This window comes from Herpailurus yagouaroundi, unplaced genomic scaffold (genome assembly GCF_014898765.1).
Source record: "Herpailurus yagouaroundi ecotype Mexico unplaced genomic scaffold, PumYag 185, whole genome shotgun sequence".
Classification (NCBI taxonomy): domain Eukaryota; kingdom Metazoa; phylum Chordata; class Mammalia; order Carnivora; family Felidae; genus Herpailurus; species Herpailurus yagouaroundi.
In genome coordinates, this window is record NW_024412416.1 from 11,121,571 (window position 1) to 11,146,086 (window position 24,516).

At 48.9% G+C, this 24,516-nt stretch overlaps 1 protein-coding gene and 1 long non-coding RNA gene across 3 annotated transcripts in view; one reads left to right on the forward strand and one right to left on the reverse strand.

Annotated features, from left to right (window-relative positions):
• The window catches only part of SLCO3A1 (solute carrier organic anion transporter family member 3A1), a 298,024-nt gene that overhangs the window by 203,763 nt on the left and 69,745 nt on the right, over positions 1-24,516 (forward strand). The window contains exons 3-4 of the mRNA XM_040493405.1: positions 13,922-14,020; positions 23,595-23,858. Coding sequence (XP_040349339.1) covers positions 13,922-14,020; positions 23,595-23,858 — 363 coding nt within the window. The remainder of the gene's footprint in view (positions 1-13,921; positions 14,021-23,594; positions 23,859-24,516) is intronic.
• LOC121042437 (uncharacterized) lies at positions 15,240-19,430 on the reverse strand. 2 transcript variants are annotated; one of them, XR_005796193.1, is made up of 2 exons: positions 18,649-19,430; positions 15,240-18,028 (listed from the first exon to the last, which is right to left on the reverse strand). It is a non-coding gene; the product is annotated as an uncharacterized LOC121042437 (long non-coding RNA). The 2 variants fall into 2 exon arrangements; XR_005796194.1 differs by having other exon boundaries at positions 15,240-18,071.

A 24,516-nucleotide genomic window follows, 5' to 3' on the forward strand; every position in this document is an offset into this window, starting at 1 on the left:
TGCCCCCCCCCCCCCCCCGCCCCATCTGGTGTGCGACATTCAGCGCGTGTATTTTGCAACCTGCCTCCTGCAGGGCACAGTGAAGCGTCAGAGGTAATAAACAAGACCAGGGTCCTGTGCAGACAGAATTCTCTGCTAGTTTTACATCCTGCCGTCCTAACCAGGGAGCAACACGCATGCGGGGCGCCGTGTGCTGACTTCATCCTGACGACGGGGGGTCCTGGGACAGCTGCGTTAACGCCAGTGGTTCTCCCCGTGCATCTAATGCCCTAGGCCATTTGGGCAGCACGCTACAGTTTGCAAATACTGTTCCATGCCTTGTCACAGGTGATCCTCACACCCCTCTTGGCAGTGCATGGGGTGCTAGGGCGTAGTGACAAAGTACCACGGACCCGCTGGCTGAAGCAACAGATGCTTATTTCTCGCAGCTCTGGGAGTTCAAGATCAACCTGTCAGCCAGGTTGGTTTCTCCTGAACCCCTTTCCTTGGTTTGCAGACGCCCCGCCCTTCTCCTGGTGCCCACATTTTCTCTGTGAGTGCACTTCCTCCTCTTTTTATAAGGACAACAGTCCTTTGGGACGAGGACACACCCTAATGGCCTCATTTTGACTTAGTCACCCCTTTAAAGGCCCTGTCTTCAAGGCCCTAAAAGCCCTTTAAAGACCCTGTCTTCAAATACGGGCACATTGTGAAGTCCTGGGGTTAGGGCTTCCACAGGTCGATTTGGGGGGACATGTTTACAGCTGGAGCCGGGAAGGCTAAGAGAGCTTGAGTGCCTTGAGCGTGGCCAGGCGTCTGCTGTGCACGAGCTGAGACTAGGAGCCCAGGCCCCGGACCCCATGCCGCCCCCCCCCCCCCCCCCCCCCCCCCCCAATCTCTCCACTGTCCTCTGCTGGTCACTGGGGGTGGGGATAACAGGAAGCCCTGGATTTCTCCACCCTGTGATCTGAGAGCTTCTGGGAAGACCCTCCTTGGCTGGCAGGCAGGCAGGATGTGGGCCCCTCAGGAAGGGGCAGCCTGTTGTTTATTTGGGTGGGCTTCCTGCCGGCATGCTCATAGCTTCCCAGCCCTCCCCCCTGCCAGCTGCATGGGTTTTCGGGGAGCTAGAACAGAGAATGGGGGGGGGAGGGCAGGCATGCTCTCACTTGCTTTGAAGACTCAGCCAGCTCCAGCCCTGCTCCTTGGTACCTGCTACATACAAAGAAGCTGCCGGAGAGCTTGATGGTGGTCCCTGCCCTGACATGTCAGGCCCCAGGGCTACCAGCCAGGGAGCCACACCCTGGCCTCTGCTGACGGGGGGTTTCTCCCTGGGCAGGGGGTGGGAGGGTGGTTATCATATTCGGATGGCCACTGGCTGGCCAGCCGGATGGACGCATGCCCTCACCCTGGTGAGGCTCTGCTGGGCAGGAGGGGAAGAAAAGCTGGAAGAAGTCTGGCCTTGTAGCATGACCTTTGTTAGAGGCACGGTTTGCATAATGCTGGGACTTCCCACCTCTCCCAGGCCTGGGTGGTAATCAGTTCATAGTTCACCAAACACTGGGTCCTTCCTCCTGGCAAAGGGCTGCATCACCCTGTGGAGAACCAGATTGTGTTGTTGTTGTTGTTGTTGTTGTCGTTTTTAAATAAGACTTCCGCCTTCCCTGAGCCTGCAATTCTTACGGCGTGCCTGGTACATGGAATTTGATTTTTGCACCCAGGCAGACTGTAAGCAGAACTGCAGAAAAAGTCTCAGGGGCTGTGGCAGAGGAAGGAGGGGTAAGGAAGAAGGGAGGAAATCTAGGAAGGCCCCTTGGAGGAGGTGGTATGGAAGGCAGGCTTTGAATGGAGAGTGGAACTTTGGTACACTGTCCAGGGCCTTGGAGGAGAGGGGGAATCTGGGTGGAGGACCAGTAAAAGTAAGGACTGGAAACCGGCGCTAACTAGTGGCCGCCCCAGGTATGCCAGGCAGTGCTCTGTGGTCAAGTTCACAGTTCTGGTGGCATACAGGGCTGCTTTGGCTGCACAAGAGAGAGTCAGTCAGGTTCTGCCACCAGCTCAGTGACCTGAGCCTGGCCACGCCCAGCGTCCGGCTGCCCCTCCGACTTGCAGGCTGATGTCAGATAGCGGTCACGTCCTTCCCTCTTCCCGTGTGCCCAGATGTATTTTGTACCCACCGGTTCCTTGGTCAAGGTCAGCCAAATCAGAACCCACAGGTTCTCAAGCTGGGTGCACAGAAAATCACGCTAGAGCACTTAAAAAAAAAAAAAAAAAAATCCCAGTGCCTGGGCTGTGCCCCAGATCACCTACATCAGATCTTGGGGGGTGGGACCTATGCATTAGTATTTCCTTTTTTAAGCATCCCACATGATTCCGGTGCGCCCCAACTTTGAGACCCGGGGAAATGGCTGACCTGAGAGGCACCGGGGAGCACGCTAGGGGAAAGGGACGTAAACTCTAGCTCTGGGACGTAGCAGGGCAGCACTGCAACATTAGCGTTTTGTTTATAAACCTTGAAGGAGGATAATTCGATTACACAAACTGGCGTCCAGCGCCTGGCACGTCTGTGTTCGGCGAACACTCACCTCGTCATCCTCTCTTTCCCTGCCTCCCCCCTCACAGATAAGCAAGGTCAGTTATGTAATTCTACCAGGCTACTGGCAGCGGGCACCAGATAAATATGTATTGCATGTTTTGCAGGCCTCCTACTGTGGATGGATCATGTTTTATTCATGCACGTATGATGCACAGTGTTCCTTCCTCGGGGAGAAATTTCAGCCTGCAGATTTCAACACGGAAGAATACATTTGTATAAATTGAGGGCACGGAAGGCTAGCGGGAGAGGAGGAGACCAGTGCTCTGAGGGTTTGTTTCATTGGCAGTTAGGAAGTGGAGGCCAGGGAAGTTCAAGGCAGGACTCTCTCTTTTCTGGGCCGGCGCTGCCCTCTAGTGGGAAAAAGCCCTGACTGCTTGAGGGGACCGTCAAGTGTTAAAATTCCTGAGTCCAGCCCAAGAAATAAGGGTGCAGGTCTAGGGGAGACCAGCCATGCAGGCCTCCTCCCTTCTTGGACTCATTATCCCTGAGATGCAAAGAAAATTCTAGAAGGCTTCGCATGCATTGCATCTAATTCTCACTATGCTGCAAGGTAGCTATTCTTATTCCCAGACTCACAGTTGGGAACTGAGTCATCTAGAAATTGAGACGCATAACCCGGATCCCACGCTAGGTCTGGGGGATTCCAAAGACTTCACGGCTGTACCATTATGTCCTGTTATTTCCCTAAGAACTTAGGTGATCCTCAAGGCCTCAGTTCAAATTTACCTCCACCACATAAAAGCTGTGCAGCCTTGGGGCCATTGACTAACCTCTCTGAGCTTCTGTTTTCTCCTGTACAAAAAGACTAGCATAATACGCACCTTATCGAGTGGTCATGAGAAGTTATGTTTGACCTCAAGCATGTCAGAGGGGATAAAGACTTGAAAGCAGTTGCCTTAGGATGGTAGGATAACAGTAAATTGTCCGCCTTTCTGAATGCATTATTTTTACACGCAGGCAAAAACAAAGGACTGGTTAGACTGCTTTCCTTCCAAAGGAGGCCAGAGCACTCACCCGGAGGTACCAGCGCAGGGAGATACTGCTGGAGAGGATGTTCCCTTGTTTTCTCGAAGTTCTGTCAAGTGAGACTCAGGAACCCTCTAGAGAAAACCACAGACTTCCCCTGAAGTGATCTCTCATTTTGTCAAGCCCCAGACCCTCAGCCCTGCCCTTCCCCTGCCCTGCTCAGCGCTCTCAGTCGCTGCTTAGAAGTCAGTGCTGTCACATGAGATCACCGTGTCCTTGGGTGCCCTCCCTCCTCACGGCCAGGGAGGGACCTTGAGCCCGGCCTTGGGTGCTGGGCAGTGTGGTTCCAGCATGTGTTAGTTTTGTCCTTCCCCATCGTCTTGAGGGCAGCAGAGAAATACCTGGACCTTGTAATCTTCCTTTCCATCAGCTCCTTAAATTCTACTTCAGTAGATAATTCTGTTCTTTAAAAATACACTCTTTAGAAAATCTTCCAGTTTTTTTCCCAGGCCATCTCTTAGGAGACTTGTGTATTTCTTTTAATTATTGTTTTTATTTACTTAGTTAGTTATATTTTTATTTAAATTCAAGTTAGTTAGCATACCATGTAGTATTGGCTTCAGGAGTAGATTGCAGTGATTCACCCCCTATTTATAACACCCAGCGCTCATCCAAACAAGTGTCTTCCTCAATGCCCCTTCCCCATTTAGCCCATCCCCCCACCCACCGCCCCTCCAGCAACCCTCAGTTTGTTCTCTGTATCTAAGAGTCTCTTATGGTTTGCCTCCTCTGTTTTTATCTTATTTTTTTCCTTTCCTTCCCCCATGTCTCTCTTTCGTGTCTCTTAAACTCCACATATAAGTGACATCATATTTATCTTTCTCTGACTTATTTCACTTAGCATAATACCCTCCAGTTCCACCCACGTTGTTGCAAATGGCAAGATTTCACTCTTTTTCATCACCGAGGAGTATACACAGAATCTGAAGCAGGCTCCAGGCTGCGGGCTGTCAGCATGGAGCCTGACGCGGGGCCCGAACTCACGGACCGTGAGATCGTGACCTGAGCCGAAGTCGGATGCTCAACCAACTGAGCCACCCAGGTGCCCCATGTATCCATATACCACATCTTCTTTATCCATTCACCAGTCGATGGACATTTGGGCTCTTTCCATAATTTGGCTCTTGCTGACAGTGCTGCTCAATTAACCTTCCATATAGAGACAGACTGGAAGGGATTATCTAAATGAATATCAGTGTTTCTGTGTGGGCGGTGACAGATGATGATTTGTGCCATCATCCTCGTACTAGTAGTAGCTAAAATTTATTAAGTACTTACTGTCTGCCGGGTGCCATGGAAAGCCCTGGCCATGCACTGACCCCTTAAACTTTGAAACCACCTTGGAGGGGAAGTGCCATTATTATTCCCGCCCTCGCGTGAGCGAGCATGGAGCCCCCACAGCCGATAAAGCCCCTTCCCAAGCTCACACAGCTAGCGAGTGCAGGCTCTGGCCAGCCCCAGGGTCTCTGCTCTTGGCCACGTTCGGGGGGCTTCTCTATCCTTTCCTTATACTCAGATCATTCTTCAGCATGTGTTTCCTTTAAAATGAGGAACAAAGGTTTGAATTTATTCTCTTTTTAAAGTTTTTATTTATTTTGAGAGAAAGAATGTGAGCAGAGAGGGGCAGAATGTGTGAGAGGGGCAGGGAGAGAGAGACAGAGAGAGAGAGAGACAGAGAGAGAATGAAATCCCAAGCAGGTGCCACGCTGTCAGTGCAGAGCCCAACACAGGGAACAGTGACATCATGACCTGAGCCGAAATCAAGAGTCAGACGCTTAACCAACTGAGCCACCCAGGCACCCTGAAGAGGTTTTATTTTTAAATCAACCTATCTGGTCTCACCAATGCAAAAATACATAGGAAGAAATACACTACAAATACAAGACTGCCCAAAACGAAATAAGAGAATGATGGTATTTTTGTTAGATGATTCAGTATTTTCCAGTCAGTAAGCATCTCCCACCCTAAGTAACCAAAAAAGTAAAACTCAGCAGAAAAGAAACTCCTGCTATTAGAAGTACCAGTGAGAATACCTGATAGCTGTTACTATTTTATTTTTTTGTTTTGTTTTGTTTGAGAACATTCCAGAAGTTCCAGGAACTTCTCTGAAGCATTTTTTATGCACTCACACATTTGACCCTCAACCCCTCCCCCCCCCCCCGTAGGAGATGTTGTGAGCCCATTTTACAGGGGTGGAAACTGAGGTTCAGGGAGCATTTATTCTGTGCTCTCAGACACACAGCGGTGGGGCCATTTCCATGCAGGGTCCTGGAGTATTTCTGAGAGCACTGAGCAGGGCAGGGGAAAGGCAGAGCTAAGGGTTCTGGACTTGACAAAATGAAAGATCACCTCAAGGGAAGCCTATGGTTTTCTCTGGAGAGTTTCTGAGATTGGCTGGATACAGCTTCGAGAAAATGAGTAGCTGTTTGTATATAAGTACTTATGTTGCAGACGCATGTGATATGTGACAAATGTAACAGTCATATTTTTGTGCAGAAAACATACTACAGTTTAACAAGTTGTTGTGAAACATGCATGTAGCCTGTAACCAGACCAGACACAAAACCAGCACCCCAGAACCACCCCCACCCCCCACCCCCTGCCTCCTTGAAGATCATAGTTGTCTTCTTCCCTCCGTCCCTGGCAAGCAGCAACCACAGTCCTGACTTCTATTCATTTCCCTGTTTTTTCATTATGCGCTGACTACCTAGTTATATATCATTAAATGGTTTGATTTTGTTGCTTGGAATTCTGTATAAGTAGAATCAGACGAGTGTTTAGTCTTGCCTGTGTTCTTCTGCTCGGCATTGTGTCTTTGAAGGCTCATCCGTGTTGCTGATCGATGGTTTTTCTTCGCTGTAGAGTAATTCTAGAGGATGGAGATGTCCCCGTGTGTTTCTCTGTCCTACTATTATTGATGGGTACTGGGTTGTCTCCAGTTCCATACGAGCATTCTTGGATATGTCTCCCAGTACATGTCAGACTTTCTGTAGGGTATTTACCTTAGAGTTGGAATGGTGGGTCGTGGTGTAAGTTTATTTTCAGTTTTTCAGATACTGTCAAAGTTTTTCCAAAGGGGCTGTCCAGTTTACACGCCTACCAGCAGTGTGCAAGCGTCCCACATTCCCCACATCTTTGCCAACATTCAGTATTGTCAAAGCTCTTTAACTAGCTGATGTGGTTAAGGACGTTTCACTGGGGTGTAATTCACATGTCCCTGAATTCTAATGAGCTTGAACATCTTTGTCCTAGTCCGTTGTTCATTTGAATTCCCTCTTTTCTGAGGTACCTGCTGAGGTTTCTGTCCCCTTTCCAACTGGTTTGTCTTTTTTTCTACGAGTTTATAGTAATCTTTATATAGTCTAGACATGAGCCCTCTGATTCTTGTGTGTTTCTTTTTTTTTTTTTTTTCAACGTTTATTTATTTTTGGGACAGAGAGAGACAGAGCATGAACGGGCGAGGGGCAGAGAGAGAGGGAGACACAGAATCGGAAACAGGCTCCAGGCTCTGAGCCATTAGCCCAGAGCCCGACGCGGGGCTCGAACTCACGGACCGCGAGATCGTGCCCTGGCTGAAGTCGGACGCTAAACCGACTGCGCCACCCAGGCGCCCCTTGTGTGTTTCTTAAGGATGTATGTTACGCATATATTTTCCCACATTTTCACTTTCTCAGTGGGCTTTCTTGGTGAATCTGATGAATGACCTTCTTAATTTTAACGTAGACCAGTTTATCAAGCTTTTCTTATACGGCTAGTGCTTTCTTTGTTTGGTTTAAGAAATCTTTCCCTACCCCTACATCATGATAGTACTTTTGTCTGTTATGTTTCAGAAGTTTTATTATTTTGCTTTTCACACACAGGTCTCTGATCTCCCTGGAATTGATTTTTGCATGTGTTGTGAGACTGGCTTCCCCCTGCCGCCCCCCCCCCCCCCCCCGCCACTCTAAGTTGAAGTTGCCCCAGCACCATTTATGGAAAAGATCATCCTTTTCCTTGCTGCTTTGTGTGTACACTTTACCATAAATCAGGTGTCCACATAAGCGTGACTCTGTTTTCTGGGCTTTCTCCACTACTTCATGGATATATGTGTTCCCTAAGCCAGAAACACACTGTCTTAATCATGATAGCTTTATTATTTTTAAATTTTGTTTAATGTTTATTTATTTTTGAGACAGAGACAGGGCATGATCAGGGGAGGGTCAGAGAGAGAGGGAGACACAGAATCCGAAGCAGGCTCCAGGCTCTGAGCTGTCAGCACAGAGCCCGATGCGGGGCTCGAACTCATAAACCGTGAGATCATGACCTGAGCCGAAGTCAGAGGCTCAACCGACTGAGCCACCCAGTCGCCCCTATCATGATAGCTTTAAAAAGAAGTCCTGAAAAGTGAAATGAAGTAAAATAAAAATAAAGTAAGTCCTAATATTCAGTAGGGCAAGTCTGGACAATTCTTCTTCTTAAAAGGTGTCTAGGCTGCTCTTGCCCCTCAAGATTTCTATAAAATTAGAATCAGTATGCCACATTATACAAACAAAAAATGTTTTAGTATTTTCATTAATGATCGTATATCAGTAGTATAATAAAGTTGACTAATTCTTCCAGGGCCAGTGAATTCTAAATCGATGTCTCCATTTGGATTTTTTTTAAACACTTATTTATTTTTGAGAGAGAGAGAGAGAGAGAGAGAGAGAGAGAGAGAGAATCTGAAGCAGGTTCCAGGCTCTGAGCTGTCAGCACAGAACCAGACATGGGGCTTGAACCCACAAACTGTGAGATCATGACCTGAGCCGGAGTTGGATGTTTAACCGACTGAGCCATCCAGGCGCCTCTCCATTTGGATTTTCCAAATTCTTCTGGTTTTATGTGTCTGTCCTGGCCCTCTCTGTCACACAGGTCCCCTTGGTGCATTGCATCTAGAAGGAGGCACTTTGATGGGAGCGTCCCCAGTGCTGTGAGACTCGTGCAGTGAACATCGTCCAGGGATATAGTAGGATGGGGGCTGGGCTTGGGCACAGCCACAGCCAAGGAGAGTTGCTCACTCCCTCTTTTTATGGCATTGCTGTAACTAGCATTCTTTTCCACGCACCCTTTCAATAGTGAACTAACTTTTCATCACACTGGGCCAAACCAAGAATAGAAAAAAGAATAAAACCCATCTCTGTCTCCTAGGGCTTGGAGTCTCCTCCAGCTTCTCTATGACTGTGCCCCAGTCAACACCAGCTCTGAAAAATGCCCCACAAAAAATGTTCCACAGTCAAGTAATTAACAAACAACTTCATGCAATACCCTGTTCTTGGAGAGTCACTTGGATATTTATAGTTGTAAGGTCTGAGAATTTACTCAAATTTGCTTAATGGGTTGCATTAGTTTCCTATTACGGCTGTAATGAGTTACCACAGACTTAGTGGCTTAAAATAACACAAATTTATGATCTTCCCATTCTAGAGGTCAGAAGCCCACAAGGTGTTTTCTCTGAGCTAAAATCAAGGTGGGCGGGGGGTGGGGGAGGCTGTCGTCTTCTAGAGAATTCTCTCTGGAAGGGAGAATCCATTTTCTTGCCTTTTCCAGCTTCTAGAGGCGGCCCTGTTTCTGGGCTCATGACCCCACCCTCCAGAATCTTCTTTCTCCTTTTGCATTGAAAGGACCCCTCGTGATTGAGCCCTCGGGGGTAGTCCGACTTTATCAGACTTTATCTGGAAGTCAACTGATGAGCCACCTTCCTTCCATCTGTAGCCTTAATTCTCTTTTGTCATTTAAGGTAGCAGTTACAGGTCCTAGAGATTAGGACCCGGACGTCTTTAGGGGCCAATAGCCGGCTTCCCACACGGTGTGGTGGCACATCAGTCAGAGTGCTAATGTGACGTCCAAGACTTGGTTGCATGCGAGGTCTTTTTGGCACCACCCCTGACCTTGCATGGTGGGTTGGTCTGTTGCTGGCCCTTCTTACACAGCACAAACTCCACAGGAAAGCAGGGATTTTGTCCATTTTGTTCACGAATGTGTCCCAGCTGCTTGCACCGTGCCTGGCACCTAGTAGGTGCCATTAATGTATTTAGAATGACTAAGAATGCAGGGTTGAAGTTCTCTCTAGGAAGGCAGCAAGTTTCTGGAGGGCAAAAATCCGTGGCCCACTCATCCGCTCTGCCCCAGCATCCAAAGAGGGCCAGTGCTAACCTGGAAATGGGGTGGCTACACCAGAGGTCGCCAGACTTTCTTAGTTCAATCTGCCCTTTGTATCCTAATTACATTGTTTACAGAGCCCTGAGTCCGAAAGACATATCTAGCTGAGAACCCGCATGTAATTCATTGCAACAGAAGAGACGCAGACGTCTCTTGTTTAACAAACACTTTCACGGCTCTTTCTGTGTGTCTGACACTGTTCTAAGAGCTTTACAAATAACTGGGTCATTAAATCCTTGGCACAGTCCCGTGAAGTGGGTGTAATATTCCCATTTTACAGAAGAAAAAGTGAGGCACAAGGAGGTTCGATATACCTTGCCCAAGGTCCGTGGAGCTAGGATTTAAATGCAGGGGGCCCGTGGCTCTCTCCTGAGCCGCCTCTAATGTGGTTTTCCCCGTAGCGGGTGGGAGAAACCTGACTTGAGATCCTGGCTATGCTGTCTCTCTAGCTTTGTGTTGGGAGTGAGGTGTGAAACCTCTCTGAGATTGTTTCTTCTTCTGTGAAATGGGCACAGCGGATCTCCCCGAGTCATTGAAAAGATGACAGGAGATTACAGGTGTAAACAGCAGGGCCCGGGGTAGTAGGGCGGAATGGACTCTTCACCTTTAGTGGCTTTTCCGACTCAATTTCTGCTCTCCCTCATCGCCCCTCCCCTTCTAGTGTCGGTGAATCTGGCAGGCAGCAGGGGGCAGCACTGAGCCATGAAGCACATCCTCTCCTGTCCTGAAGGCAGTTACTGCACAGGGATGGTGAATTTTAGCACTGGACAGTCTTTTTCCCGTCCGTTTGGGCAGAACATTTGAAGTGGTTTCGTTAAACAAGAAAAAAATCGCAGCCTAAGAGGATGAATCGAAAGGAGAGCAAGGAAGCGCACTCAGAAGTACCCATCTGTAAGATTGTAGCCCACCTCATACCCTCTCTGGGAGATAGCGTTCCCCTAAAGACCCAGGGTTGTGCTCTGTGATGCTGCTTTTATTTGACTTGTTATCCTAAGATATTACTGAAGTGGAAAAAAGGGTGTTTCCTGATGCGTGAAGACCCCCGCCCGCATCACTACTGGACTGTTCCTTGGAAAATATTCAAGAATTTGTATTGAAGGTTTCTTTGACATCTCTCTGAGGAAGAGCTGCTTAGAAGATGCCCCTAGAGATTTCAGCTGACGGGGGAAACACCCTTCATACAAAAACTACAACGTGTTCGGGTGCATGGGTGGCTCAGTCGGTTAAGCTTCACACTCCTGATCTCTGCTCAGGTCATGATCTCGTGGTTTGTGAGTTCAAGCCCCGCATCAGGTTCTGAGCTGATGGTGCAAAGCCTGCTTGGGTTTTTTTTTTTTTTTTTTCTCTCCCTCTGCCCCTCTCTCGCTCTTTCTCTCTGTCTCTCAAAATAAATGAACATTTAAAAAAAATTTTTAAATACACGTGTTCTGTATCTTATGTTGGTTTTTGGAATTGGGTCCTATCAGGTTTCTCTGGCATTGCAGGAGGACTCCATCCTGTGAAAATGGAAAGCCACAACCCCAACACCTTGGAAACCCTTGTCCTCTCCTAGAGGGACTGGAGTTCTTGGCTGATGGAGAGGACGCCTCGGTGCGTGGTGTCTCCATGGGAGGTCTGTGCCCACCCGAGCTTCCAGAATGGACGGCTGGCCTCTGTGTGGGGTTTCTGTGGGGCTCCCGTGGGCAGCCGAGATTGAGGGATGCCCCTTCTTCTGTGTTACAACTTGCCATGAGGGCAGGAGGCCTGGGGTCCCCAGCTGTTCCATGAAGGACTGACCTATCCAGACCCTCCACTGTCCCCAGGTGGGGTCGAAATTACCGAATAGTCTCCACAACCTCTTCAACACATCAGTTGTTTCTTCCAACGATACTCAAAGCTTAGACCTTTGACCTGTTAAGTATTAGCTGTAACTTGCATTGCTCAATCTCTAGGGGATGCATCGGTGGTTATTACATTGATTGGGTGTTTTATTTAATGGGTATGAGAGAAAGCGTGATATCCCAAGGGGTGGGGGGTGTCTGGGGGGCTCAGAGTGACTGCTGGGATATCAGCAGTGAGTCACAGGGTAGTTGCAGGGCCCTTGGCAGGAGAATTGTGGTCCTGTCTCCCGTGTCCCTTCCTTTTGGAACTACCTGAGCAGATGGTTTGCTCGTAGCCATCTTTTAGGGTACCATGACTGACCAGTGGCTCACCTCCGCCCATAGCCTGGATGGCAGGACATGGCTGGCCTCACAGTTTTGCCCTGAAGCAGAAATCCCTTCAGGCTACATTGGGTGCTGCTCTTGCCTTGGAAACCTCCCTGTCCACACCCCCACCCCTGCCCCCTGGGTCTTGGTCTTTCTCTGCATCTCTTCAGGGAATAGGGCCAAGAGTAGCTCTGGTCCCTAACTCTACCCGGCTAAGGAGAGCCCCCCCTAATTCTTGCCCATATCTGAAAGATGCCTATATTCTAGATTTTTCCAATAATACCCCCAAACTTTCTCAACTTCCTCCACTTAGTTATCTTAATCTAAGTTGTGACAAACCAGAGCCAGTGTACTAATGAGGTGCATATTGATCCTGTCAAGATTCTTATAAACAGGAATAACTGTGAAATTTGGGGGTCTCTGACTGGCTATGGGAGTAGGTGTTTTGAGACTCTACAGCTTCTGTGTGAGACTCTAGAACTTCTAGATTGCTCCAAATCACAGAGTAGGATTTCACCAAGAGTGGATTTAGCTCCATTTCTGTGATATAAACCATTCTCTTTTCAGTCCTTCCTTTATCAAACAATACCCCCTTCTAAGCTATCTTCAAATGATTGCTTTGGGGTCTGGGTTTCTGTCTACAAATGGGGAAGACATGGCTTCCTTTGCCAAGTATGTATAAACCAGATGAGCTCCTGCCTATAGTTTATGTTTTCTCTCCACCTCTAAGACAATGAGCTCTGGAAGGTTAAGATTCTTAACTTTTGGTCCAATACTAAATCTCTATCCCTCCGACTGCTGCTTGACACATAGAAGGAGCTTGATAAATATTGAGTGCATGAATGAATATTTGAGTGGTTCCATGTTGACATCACCGAGAGAAATCAGGATGAATTCGTCTACTCCTGTGAGCAGACCACAAGTACTCTCCACTGAGCTCGGGTTCCCTTTGATTGAATTCATCTCCAACTTTGTTCTTCCTGTGTGCACGTGGACTGTTAACACCCATCTTTTGGGTTATCTGCTTGGGTCGGATCAAGCCACGTATTGTCTGTCTCCACAGCCAACCAGCTTCTTGAGGGAAAGGCCACTTTTTCACTGCTATTTTTGTTCCCAGGGCCTTGGTAACTGTCATTGCTCACGGCATGTTCTACAGAACTGAAATTTAGTTGAATGGATACAGCCTGTGGGTTTTAGTCTGGGCTTGGTACCTTTCCAAGAATGAATAAAAAGGTTTGTGTAAAATCTCAGGTTCTGTCTCCATCAGATACTTAAGTACGTGTCTAGTACTGTCTTCTCAAGTCCTATGGAAAAGCTTGAATCCTAACAACTATTACAGTAATAGATAGTAACTCCAAAATATGGAGGGGGAAACTGCAAAATTAAAATGAATTAAAACATCTAATTAAATGTTCTCAAAGCATACCATTATGTCAGCTCTGGTTTTTTGAGAAATTAATGCCCATAAACATTTTATTACATTTGAAACTAATTTGTGGTTTTGACTTTTCTCACTTCACAACAATTCCTGAATTCGTACAGCGAGTGTTGAGAAATCTTAGCCAACCATAAATTAAATGAATTACATAAAGCCAAATAAATGTGAAAGCAAAATTATAAAAATCCTTTCAAAAATGTTTATGACAGAAACAATTTAATGACAGACATGGGTGTATTTTAATTTGGTTGATACGGTGTGGGAGGGAGTCCTCTAAAAGTAAGTGCTCTCAGGGCCCACTAATATTCAGTGCAACCTACCAAAAAACCAGAGAAGTCTTGCATAACAGTGCTTCAATACTGGGACTTTTTTTGACTAATTCCTAATGGCATTTATATAATCAGATTTCTTATCTGGTCAATGTGAAATAATACCCTTGACCTTTGATTCTTTTGGTCATCAGCTGCCTTTTTTTTTTTTTTTTTTTTTTTTAAATCTAATCTCTGTTTCATCTTCTTTCAGGAATCCTGTTCACGATGCTGGTATTTGGACCAGCCTGTGGATTTATCCTGGGCTCTTTCTGTACCAAAATCTATGTGGATGCAGTCTTCATTGACACAAGTAAGGAGTGTATCTCAACTTTTTATCGCCATCCGTAAGCATGCCCTCCATCGTAAGGGAGCCTTCAGCCTTTGGGTTCTAAACCCTTGCTAGTAGGGGCAGGCTCCATGCATGGAGCTGTAGCTGCTGGCTCAGCAGAGGTCGAAGGAAGGAGCGTGAGTGTTGGCTCCGATGGCCTGGGATCCAGTGTGTACTCCACCAGCATCTACCCGAGGGCCGAATAATCCCTGGAGTTGATTTTACTCCTCGAATCTGGATCGTCCTCATCTGTCAATGAAGGGTAACAATAATTGTATCTGCCTCGCAAGGCTCCTGTAAGCATTAAACGAGAGGATAGATGTGGCAACACCTGGCATTTTCTCACCGAATGACGGTCCATTTACGTATCTGAGAACCCTGCTTTCTGAACATGCTCTGGAAATACGAGTGGACCCAGGGGGTCAATGAGACAGAAGATTTGAAACTTCTTTCTGTAAGATAGTGTTGTGGTGGCCTTTATGAGGAAACAAACCATACCTCAAAACCATTTCGAGCAACTCTTCTTGTGATCCTAGCAGGAGGAGCAAGGGTATTTTTCAGATTACTCTGCAAATCCCCACCCGCCCCTGCCCAACCCTCGGCACACTTTGAGCTGACGGTGGGTTAGTTAGATAGGCTAGGTTATGCAGTGGTAACACACAGTTCCCAAATATTAAGTATTTAATTTAATTAATTTATTTATTTTTAAAATATTTTTGAGAGAGAGCACAAGTGGGGGAGGGGTAGAGACAGTGGGAGACACAGAATCAAAAGCAGGTCCCAGTCCCTACACTGTCGGCACAGAGCCTGATGCAGGGCTCAAACTCCCAAACCGTGAGATAATGACTTGGGCCAAAGGCGGACGCTTTACTGATCGAGCCCCCACCCCCCGCCCCTTAAGTGATTTTATACAACCGAAGTTGATTTCTCTGGCATGCTACATACCCAGTGCAGGCTGGCAGTGCTGGGGAGGATGAGACACAGCTCATCAGGGACACTCCAGGACCTGGCCCACGGAAGTTTCATCTGACCCCAGCCTGCCCAGTTGCCAAGGCAGGAAACCAGGCTGTGGCGAGGTGCGTGCTGGCTCTTGAAGCTTCTCCTCACGTTTTAGTGGCCAAAGCAAAAGTCATGTGACATCTTAGTCTCCTACTGCTGTGTGACAGATTACCCCAAACTTAGTGACTTAAAACAACAGACAGCTATCCCATTATAGTTTATTTCTGTGGGTCCGGAATCCAGGAGCATCTTGGTTGGGTGGTTCTGAATCAGCGTCTCCCATGAGGCTGCAGTCAGGATGTCGACATGGCCTCCAGTCATCTCAGAGCTCACCCCGGGGAGCTTCCGCTTGTAAGTTCACTTCCAAGGCTGTTGGCAGGCCTTGGAGGATCCGCGTTCAGGCTCACATCCATGGGTCTCTCTATAGGGCTCCCTCACCAGGGTTCCCCCAGAGCAAACAACCCAAAAGAAGGTGAGAGAGAGCAGCTGAGACCAGAGCCATGGTCTGTTTGTAACCTTGTCTCAGAAGTGGCAAGTCATTGCTTCTGCATTCTGGAGGGTTGAAAGCAAGCCTCTGGTTCTGGTTTACACTCCGGAGAAAGGACGTGAATACCAGGGGTAGGATCGTTGGTGTCCATCTTGGACACTACCTAACCGCGTGTGATCACGACTCCGACTATGAGCCCAGAACAGCACACGCTATTTCTGTGCAGTTCAGTGAGCAGGGAAGCCATGATTCCTCTCTCTCGGAGAACCGAGCACAGGAAGCCATCCCAGCCTCTCCTCCTCGTACCGATCTATTCTCAAGATCAATAAGAGCTCCATTCCTGGTTTCTCAATCCATCATCTCTGGGCAGTGCTAAATTTACCAGTTCACCCCAAAGAAATAGTGTGGTTTTCAATCTAATCAGGTTGCTTTGTGATTCACTCCATTAATCCCACTGATATATTTACTTGTAGCTAATGATGTGATGAATATCCAAGTGGGGAGGGAAAAAAGGAAGCAAATGCAGCTTTATTTACTTATTCTTCTCAAGTGCTGGGTTTGTTCAGGAGGTGGTTGGATGCTGCTGTGTTGTGGCAGTTGGTTGACCTTTGAACCCCCACTCCTAATGAGCCCGAGGACGAGCAGAAGCCTGGTCAGAGAACCCAACACATGGTGGGAGTTGGCCGCCATTTTGATTGCATGAACAAAAAAGCTTCCACCACTGTGCCACAGGCAGTACAAGATAAGAATCACAAAAGAGGGTGAGGGGAGGGGGTTGCATGCCCCGTGCAATGGGGAAGCCTGCCTGGAAGGAGAGGGCAAGTGGCCAAGAAGCATATTCCGCCCTCAGCGTGTAGGCAGTGGTCCCCTTAGGTTAAGGCCCGTGGGTTGGTTACCAGAATCTCTGAGCCAGAAAGGACCTCACATCATTCTCCTCCAGCCCTTTCATTGTACAAATGAGGAAACTGAGGCCGGGGGGGTGGGGGGAACAGGGATGTACCCAGTCCAAGGGGTGTATCTGTATAAAACCCATGTCTTCTGAGCAATGGAAGCTCTCTCCTGGGAATGAAATAGCATCTCTTCTCTGTGCCTGGAATGACCAAGGGGTGGACCTTTGGTTCATTCATGGTTCCCCTCGGTGTGCCATTCATTCCTTTGCTTAGGCTGTTCCCTCAGCCTAGAGTCCTGCTCGCAGTCCCGGGCAACATCTGTCCTCACCCTCTGGGCCAGTGCGAAGGGCCATCATCCATGGTTCTGGGTTCACTGGAAGTTTGAAGCCTCCCTGGATATAAGACAGAGGGGCACGTTTCTAGTCCACCTGGGCATCTTGCTGATGGTAGCCTCCCCCTCCTCCTGCCACGAGTTAATAGCAGAAGTCCCATCCAGCGTGTCTCTAGGAAAGAGAAGGGAGCAGCGTGAGTCCCCACCATCTTTTGTTTGCATCCTTGCTGAGGGCTCTGGGAGCGCTGATGCTGCTCTTTACCAGTAGAGGGCAGAAGAACATAACTTATTCTATTCTATTGGAGAGTAAGATCCAATTCTACAGTTTCCAGCAATTTTGATGATTTCTAATCTTGTGACTAAAACTCATTCTCTCTGGAGCAGATTTGGGCCGTATTTTGAGAATGGAGTTCTTAATTCTTTAGGGATGACCCTGCTCTATTTTTTCTTCACCGGTGAAGACAGAGCCCCTCTTTAGGGCTGTCCAAAGTGAAGCCTGACTGTAAAGGGCCAGACTCACAGCCACGTGTTTCTGAAACCCCAGCTGAGAGCCGGGAAGGGGACTGGGGAAAACCGTGGTCTGGAACTTGTGGGGAGGCGAGCAAGGCAGAGCCCTTGTCACGGGGCAGTTGGAGGAGAGAGTGTGCCCTCCATGTAGGCTGGCTGCAGCTCAGGGCACAGGGTTGAAAGGGAGAGAGCAGTGAGGGAGGCTGGTTGCAGTCTGGGTGGAGGGGAGGTGGTTGGTTGTAGGAACCGGCCACCTGTGGGGTGGAGAGACCCCATGGGCAGCTTCCCAGTAGGGCTCTGCTGGCCATGTTTAGACACCAGGCTCCCTCTGCCCCTCTTCTTAAGGATAGATGCCTCTTCTGAAACCCCACGGAAGGAAGGATGCTGCCTCCAGAATTGCTTTCATAGAATATCTTTTAAAAGTGAAACCAGTTGAGAACCGAACCCAGAAAAGAGAAGGACTTGGTAACAGCGTGTGCCCCAAAGCACTGAACTGAGCAACATTAACAGTGGGTTTAGCAAAAGCAGATTGGTAATGGCAGCCATGACCTGACTGACCCCTTATGAAGGCTGTATATAGATGGCCTCTTCCGAACCGCAGAACATTCCCATTGGGAGGTGGGTCCTGCTGTTATTCCACTTAACAGATGAGGTGTTCTCATGCAGCGATTTTGAGTTCTGAGCTCCGGTGCTAGAATCAGACCTCCATTTAAATCTCCGCTATGCCCCTTCCAAGCTGTGTGATCCCGAGGGCATTTCTCCTCATGGGTCTGGGCCTGGATGACAAGAGTTAATTGTGCAAAGCATGTAGCACCGTGCCTGGTATATAGGAAGCACACAGTCAGCGAGAGGTTAACTCATTTCCTCAGCTAGCGGGATTCAAACCCCAGGCCTCCCGCGTCCCTGGAACTTCTCCAGGACTTTCCAAAGGCTGCCCCCTTCTGTGGACAAAGGCCTTGCTGAGATGACCTAACCTCATCACATCTGTACAGACCCCTCCTGAGGCATGCACCAGCCGGTCCCCTACCACTGCGTGGTGTTTGCAACTGGAATAAGATATGTCCGCATGTTTCCTTCATGAAAAAGGTCAACCAGCCGAGAGCCTCCCACCCTGCCACTCTAGGGCTGGCTGCTGGATTCGCCCGATTCCTTCATGTTAGACTAATTAGCTCAACAGCCAGGATCCTGAACATTCCACGCTGCCCTCTCCTCTACCCTCAACCCCTCCCTGTCTCCAGTTTCTAATTTGGTCTGTAACTTAATGATACTCTTGGAATGCTTGAGTCCCATAGCAAAAGCTTCACAAAATAGGTTAGACAAATGGGTAAATGGACTGAAAAAATGAAAAACAAACAAACAAAAACACAACTGCCCAGAGAGCCATGGTATCACTTACCCATCAGCGTGGCCTGAGAGTAAGAAGTCAGTGTCCCAAATGTGCTTTGATCTGCTCTTCTCACAGTCTCGGGTGTCCTCAAGGGCTGGTTTGGTTGTTTGCTTCGTCTTAAACTGGTTTGCCTCTGTTCCCAGTGACTGTTCTTTCGAACCTACAATGGTAGCAGTCCTCAGAAGTGGGAGACCATCTCAGCCCCATCTGGTTACATGACCTTCAACAGAGGAAGCTAAACACTGCCAAAAGCGTGCTCAGCCTACCCGACGAAACCACAAAGACACTCCAGGTGTTGGATTCTAAGACGCGGCAGGGTTAGAAACAAACGGCTGTTGTAAAGCAGAAACCCTTCGTGCCTACAGGCAGCGAGGCAAAGGCAGGCCTGGACTGTGCCGGTCTCCTGGCAGGCAGACCTCTCCATCACAGCGATGCTTTGCTTCACTTGTCCACGCCTGGGATGACCAAGGGTCTGATGAGTGCCTGGGTAGAGCGTAGCTAGTCTGCTCAGAGTCCCCTGAGGATGCCGTGTCTTTGCTCGGGCTGTTCCCCCAGCCTGGGATACTGTCTCCACCCCATTCTTTCCAGTGTCTTTGTTTTCTTCACGGTTGCAGTTTCATTGGCGATGAGCTATATCGAGTAAACGAGACAGATGGGTGCTTCTTGGTTTTGTTCTGGACATCTTCCTGACCACAGTCTTCCAGAAAAAGCTGACCCTGCTGTATTTGTTTTAAGATCAAGACACTACAGGGGCGCCTGGGTGTTCAGTCGGTTAGGTGTCCACCTCTTTGTTTCAGCTCAGGTCATGATCTCACCGTTAGTGAGATCGAGCCCTGCATCAGGATCTGTACTGACAGCGTGGAGCCTGCTTGGGATTCTCTCTCTCTCAAAATAAATAAACTTAAAAAAAAAAAAGAAGAAGAAGAAAATAAGATCCAGATACTCCACGGGGGCCAAATTGCGAGAAAAGCAAAGAGGTTTTCACCCCATTGCCCACCTGTACCCGAAATGGTACTTCACTATTTCAAGCCTTCCCGGGATCACTGTTCCTAAAGAGCATGACTTTTTATTTCCCAATAAGCCTTTTGTACTAGTCAGGGTAGGCTTGGTTCTGCTGTGGTAACAAACACCTCCAAGATCGTAGTTGCTTAGTAACACTAAAGGTTTGTTTCTTGTTCGTGCTGTACATACCGTGCGTCTGCTCTTCGTTACCTCGGGTACCGTCCCCGGAGGATCTCATGTGCTTCTATGATCAGGCAGGGCAAAAGAGCATGGCAAGTCAGGTGCCGGCTCACCTGTGGTTCTCCACGGAAGTGACATGTGTCCCCGTGCTCACATTTCAATGACAGAGTTCTGTGGTGCCTGGCTACGCCCAAGGGAGATGTAATCCTCGTGTTCTCAGATGAGGAGATCCGAACGAAGACCTCGGTAACATCTACCACCGCATTCTTTGCCAGCTGACATAGACAAGTCTCCGTCAGCTTTGGTAATGCTGGCCTCTGCTGACCGGTGACTGGCAGGCAGGTGGGGAGGGATTTCCCCCGTCCCCTCTCAGGAGGTGCCTCAGCAAGGACTTGTCTCAGGCTGGGTTCCAGCATTGTCTTCCTGTGAACCACGAAAAAATCGGGACTAAAACTCCACCCCCAACCTGGACCTGAGGGCAGCATGCTCCAAAGCTGAGTGGTTTCTTCTCAGAAGGTTCTTTCTCTCTCTGCCGCAGTGCTCGGGATAGTTGAGATGGAGAGGGGAGGAAAAAAAAAAATCAGTACTTCCGAAAATGGTCAACTGTGATTTTCCTAGATCTACAAAACCCTGCCGCCCTACCACGCCTTCCTACACCCCTCCCCACCCCCCACCCCGGCGCGTGTAACAGGCAGGCCTTGGTCTGACACATGTCACATACTCTTCCCTGTCTTACAAATTATGAGCAAACGCTGGCTTTCCATGCACGTGCGCATACCTACAGGGAGCGAGTTGACACATGCACATAAACATCCGCCTCCCTACCATAGCCCCTCTCCCTGGGATATTTCCTCACACATAGAAGAGACTCCCTAACTTCCTAACTAAAATATGACTCTCTACGTGCTACTAATTTTGTTCCCCCTAAACAACTGCCAGGATTTCTCTCTCTCTCTCTCTCTGCTGGCTCACATCTGCCAGCTTTCAATTCCCCGTTTATGGAGCCCATTGACAATGGAGGGAGATACCAGGGCTCCCTTTTTACGTCTTTTGTTTTCATTCATTGCTTGGCAGCTGGTGAAGAAACACTGTAAGTGACTGGTGGAAACAATCCTTCCTGCTCAGCTACCGGAGGCAGTCTGACTTCTCCTCTCGTTTGCATAAAGATGCTTTGAAGATCACCTTGGGTTTCCTCGTGCCTTTTGAAAGCTTTCCCATACTTAGATAGATAGATAGATAGATAGATAGATAGATAGATAGATAGATAGATAAAGTAAATAAATAATGTGTTTCAGGGGCACGTGGGTGGCTCAGTCGGTTGGGTGTCCGACTTCAGCTCAGGTCATGATCTCACGGTTCGTGAGTTCGAGCCCTGCGTTGGGCTCTGGGCTGACAGCTCAGAGCCTGGACCCTGCTTTGGATTGTGTGTGTGTGTGTGTGTGTGTGTGTGTGTGTGTGTGTGTGTGTGTCTGTCTCTCTCTCTCTCTCTCTCTGCCTCTCCACCACTCATTCATTCTCTTTCTCTCTCTCTCAAATATTTTAAAAAACCTGTTTCTTGAAATTCCCATTCCTGTAAATATACACTTATAAGTAGAAATAATAGGATCTGCCATATACTAAGAGCCTACTATGTTTCAAGTGATTCTTGCTCATTACCTTTATTCCTTGCAAGCCATCTGGGTGGATGTCAGCTTTATTTTGCAAATGATCAAACTAAGACTCAGAGAGGGTAAGTAGCTTGCCCAGCATCCCATGCTAGTGAGCAGCAAGGCCGTGATTCACCCCTAAGCCTGCCAAAGCTTATACCCTTCTCTTCTCTGACATGCAGCTACGCAGAAGCATCTGGTCCTTTGTAGTGCCCTAGATGCAGCTGCTGGGTTGATGTCAAAGCCTCCAGGAGAGAGACCACCAATGCTGTAAAGGCCAACTCACCACCTGCCGACAAAGTTGGTGGTCTTCAGCCCGTTGCACAAAGCGCAAGAATTAATCATCCGCTCAGGGAGCCCAAAACAAAGTCTTAGGCAGTCCAGAGGGGCCGTGTAGCAAAGTGATAAGGAGCATGGCCCTTGGCATCTGGATGCCTGTGGCCCAGTCTTCAGCTCTGTGAACTTGGGCAGAGTACCTAAACTTTCTAAGCCTCGATGTTCCTATCTATGTAAAATTGGGATCATAGAAGACTCTACCTTGTAGGGTTGTGGGGAGGGTTGGTCAGAACAGGTAAGAATACACCCTGCATAGAGCGCCTGGGTGGCTCAGTTGGTTAAGCATCCAACTCTGGATTCCGACTCAGGTCCTGATCTCAACCATTTGTGAGTTCGAGCCGCACGTTGGGTTCTGAGCTGGATAGCACAGAGCCTGCTTGGGATTCTTTCTCCCTCTCTCTCTGCCCCTACTCCGTGTTCTCTCTCTCTCTCTCTCTCTCTCTCTCTCTCTCTCTCAAAGTAAATAAACATTACAAAAAAATACACTCTGCGTGCTGCCTGGTGCAGAGCAAGCCCTCAGTAAATGATGGCTGGGATTTTCATTAGCAGGAACTGACGAGTCTTCAGAGAGAGTTTTACCAATGGTGAAGTGCTCACCCGGTGTCTGTGGTCATTCCTCTTCCCAAGCCTGTCCACCCATCTGGTCCAGGCCTGCAGCCCTGTTAGCTCTTAGCTCATATGCCATGCTCCTGTCTCCAAGAATTTCCTTCTGGGCTCCAGAAGCATGGGATTATCACCAAAGAGACATTTCTGAGCAGCTCATCTGGGAGTGCTCTATGAAAAGCAGTTGTAGAGAAAGACCCCCCCCCCAAAAAAAAAAGAAAATCTACCGAGGGGTAAGCTATAGTTTATGTCTTCATGACTTCAGCTGGGGAATCACAGAAGGAATCACAGAAGTAATAGCACAAGACAACCGTACTACGTGCGCACTGCCTTTAAGCCCTGCAGAGCTCTCTAATAAAGGACTGCCCAAGCCACAGGCCACCATCAAGATTTGAGTGAACCTGTCCACTGGCAGTTCGGTAACAGGACCCCGGCCGTAAATATTGGGCTAACGCCATTGAAACGCCCAAGCACATGCCAAGGCCTCTGCTGAGCACTTTATATCTGGTGTGGCTCATTTGATCTTCCCCACAGACTCCATAAGGTACTGTCCTCCTCCTCATCATCCCGCAGGTCAGTCAGCGAGGTACAGAGGGTTCAGATCACCAGCCTGGGGTCCTGCGGTGAGAAGCGAGCGGCAGGGTTTCACTCCAGGTCTCCCTGGCTCTGGATTTCATTCCGTGCTCCCCACCCCCTCCACTTTGTGATCTGGGAACCCGATTTAAGATGGGGTGTGGGATGGCCTGTCAGATGAGCTGCTGCTTGAGGGGTGCCGGTGAGCGTCCGTAGTGAAAACAGACCCTTGACCGTGAATGCTTGTGTGCCTTCGCGCGTTCGTCCCTGCACCTCAGCAGCTCTGCCTAGCCAGTCAGTTCCAGCCTTAATTCAGAGGGTGTCTGGCTTCTCACTGTTTTTGTTTAGACTGACAGAAACACAGAGGAGACAAGAAAATTAAGGAGGGAAAGCAATCAGCCTTCAGCTTTGGGAGAAACAGAAGCACTGACGTGGAACAAAAGGCAGCTTTGTGTGGCGTCCAGTCCCCGCTACCCCCCCCCTTCCACGCACCCCTCCCCCCCCAACCCCAGGCCGTTTCCAGAGCCCTCTCCTGTCTGTGCAGCCGACTCGAAAGCTCAGCCAGGTCCCGGCCCTGCCGCGGCCCCTCCTCCTCACTGCTCTTTCTCGTTGCAGGTAACCTGGACATCACCCCGGATGACCCCCGCTGGATCGGAGCCTGGTGGGGCGGCTTTCTGCTCTGTGGTGCCTTACTCTTCTTCTCTTCCCTCTTGATGTTCGGGTTTCCACAGTCTCTGCCCCCGCACTCAGACCCTGCCATGGAGAGCGAGCAGGCCATGCTCCCCGAAAGAGAGTACGAGAGACCCAAGCCCAGCAACGGGGTCCTGAGGCACCCCCTGGAGCCGGACAGCAGCGCCTCCTGCTTTCAGCAGCTGAAAGGTAGCAGCGCCTTGGACGTGGCGGGAGGCGGGGGGGGGGGGGCAGAGTAAGGGCGAGGCTAGGCCGCTGGGGGGAAGGTTCACCGTCAGGACTGGGTGCCGGGGAGCTTGAGGTAGCACCACGCTTGTTCCCATGGTTTGCTTTCTCTGGTCCTCTGCTTCCCTTTAGCCCTGAGAAACCAACCTGATGTTTCATCAACAACCTGATGTTTCAAAACAAAACAAAAGGCAGACTAACTACCACTTAGCAGAGGGGCAGCAGACCAGTCTCCCCAGCAGACCCTCACTGGTCATTATAGCACCTGCTGCATCCTAAACAGAAATGCCCGTTGGAAGAAGGTTCTAGACCTCTCATGGAACCCTCAGAGTCTTTGAGGCCACCGCGTACAAGCGCGTTGGAGCAGGAAAGGACCTTGGGAGTAGGGCTTCCTTTGCCTGAAAGAGGCATTCTTCAAAAGCCACATCCAAAGTGCATTCCCTTCGAGTCGCTCCATCCCCTTCATGAGAGATGTATTCCTCCCGAAAGAAGTCTTAACTCAGTCTTAATAACAGAGTCACACTTGAGAACGCGGTAAAGCTCTCCCAGTTGTTTTTAGAAGGAAAAGAATGCGCATCTCTTCTGACAGAATGGCGAGACACACACAGTGATGTGGAGTGAG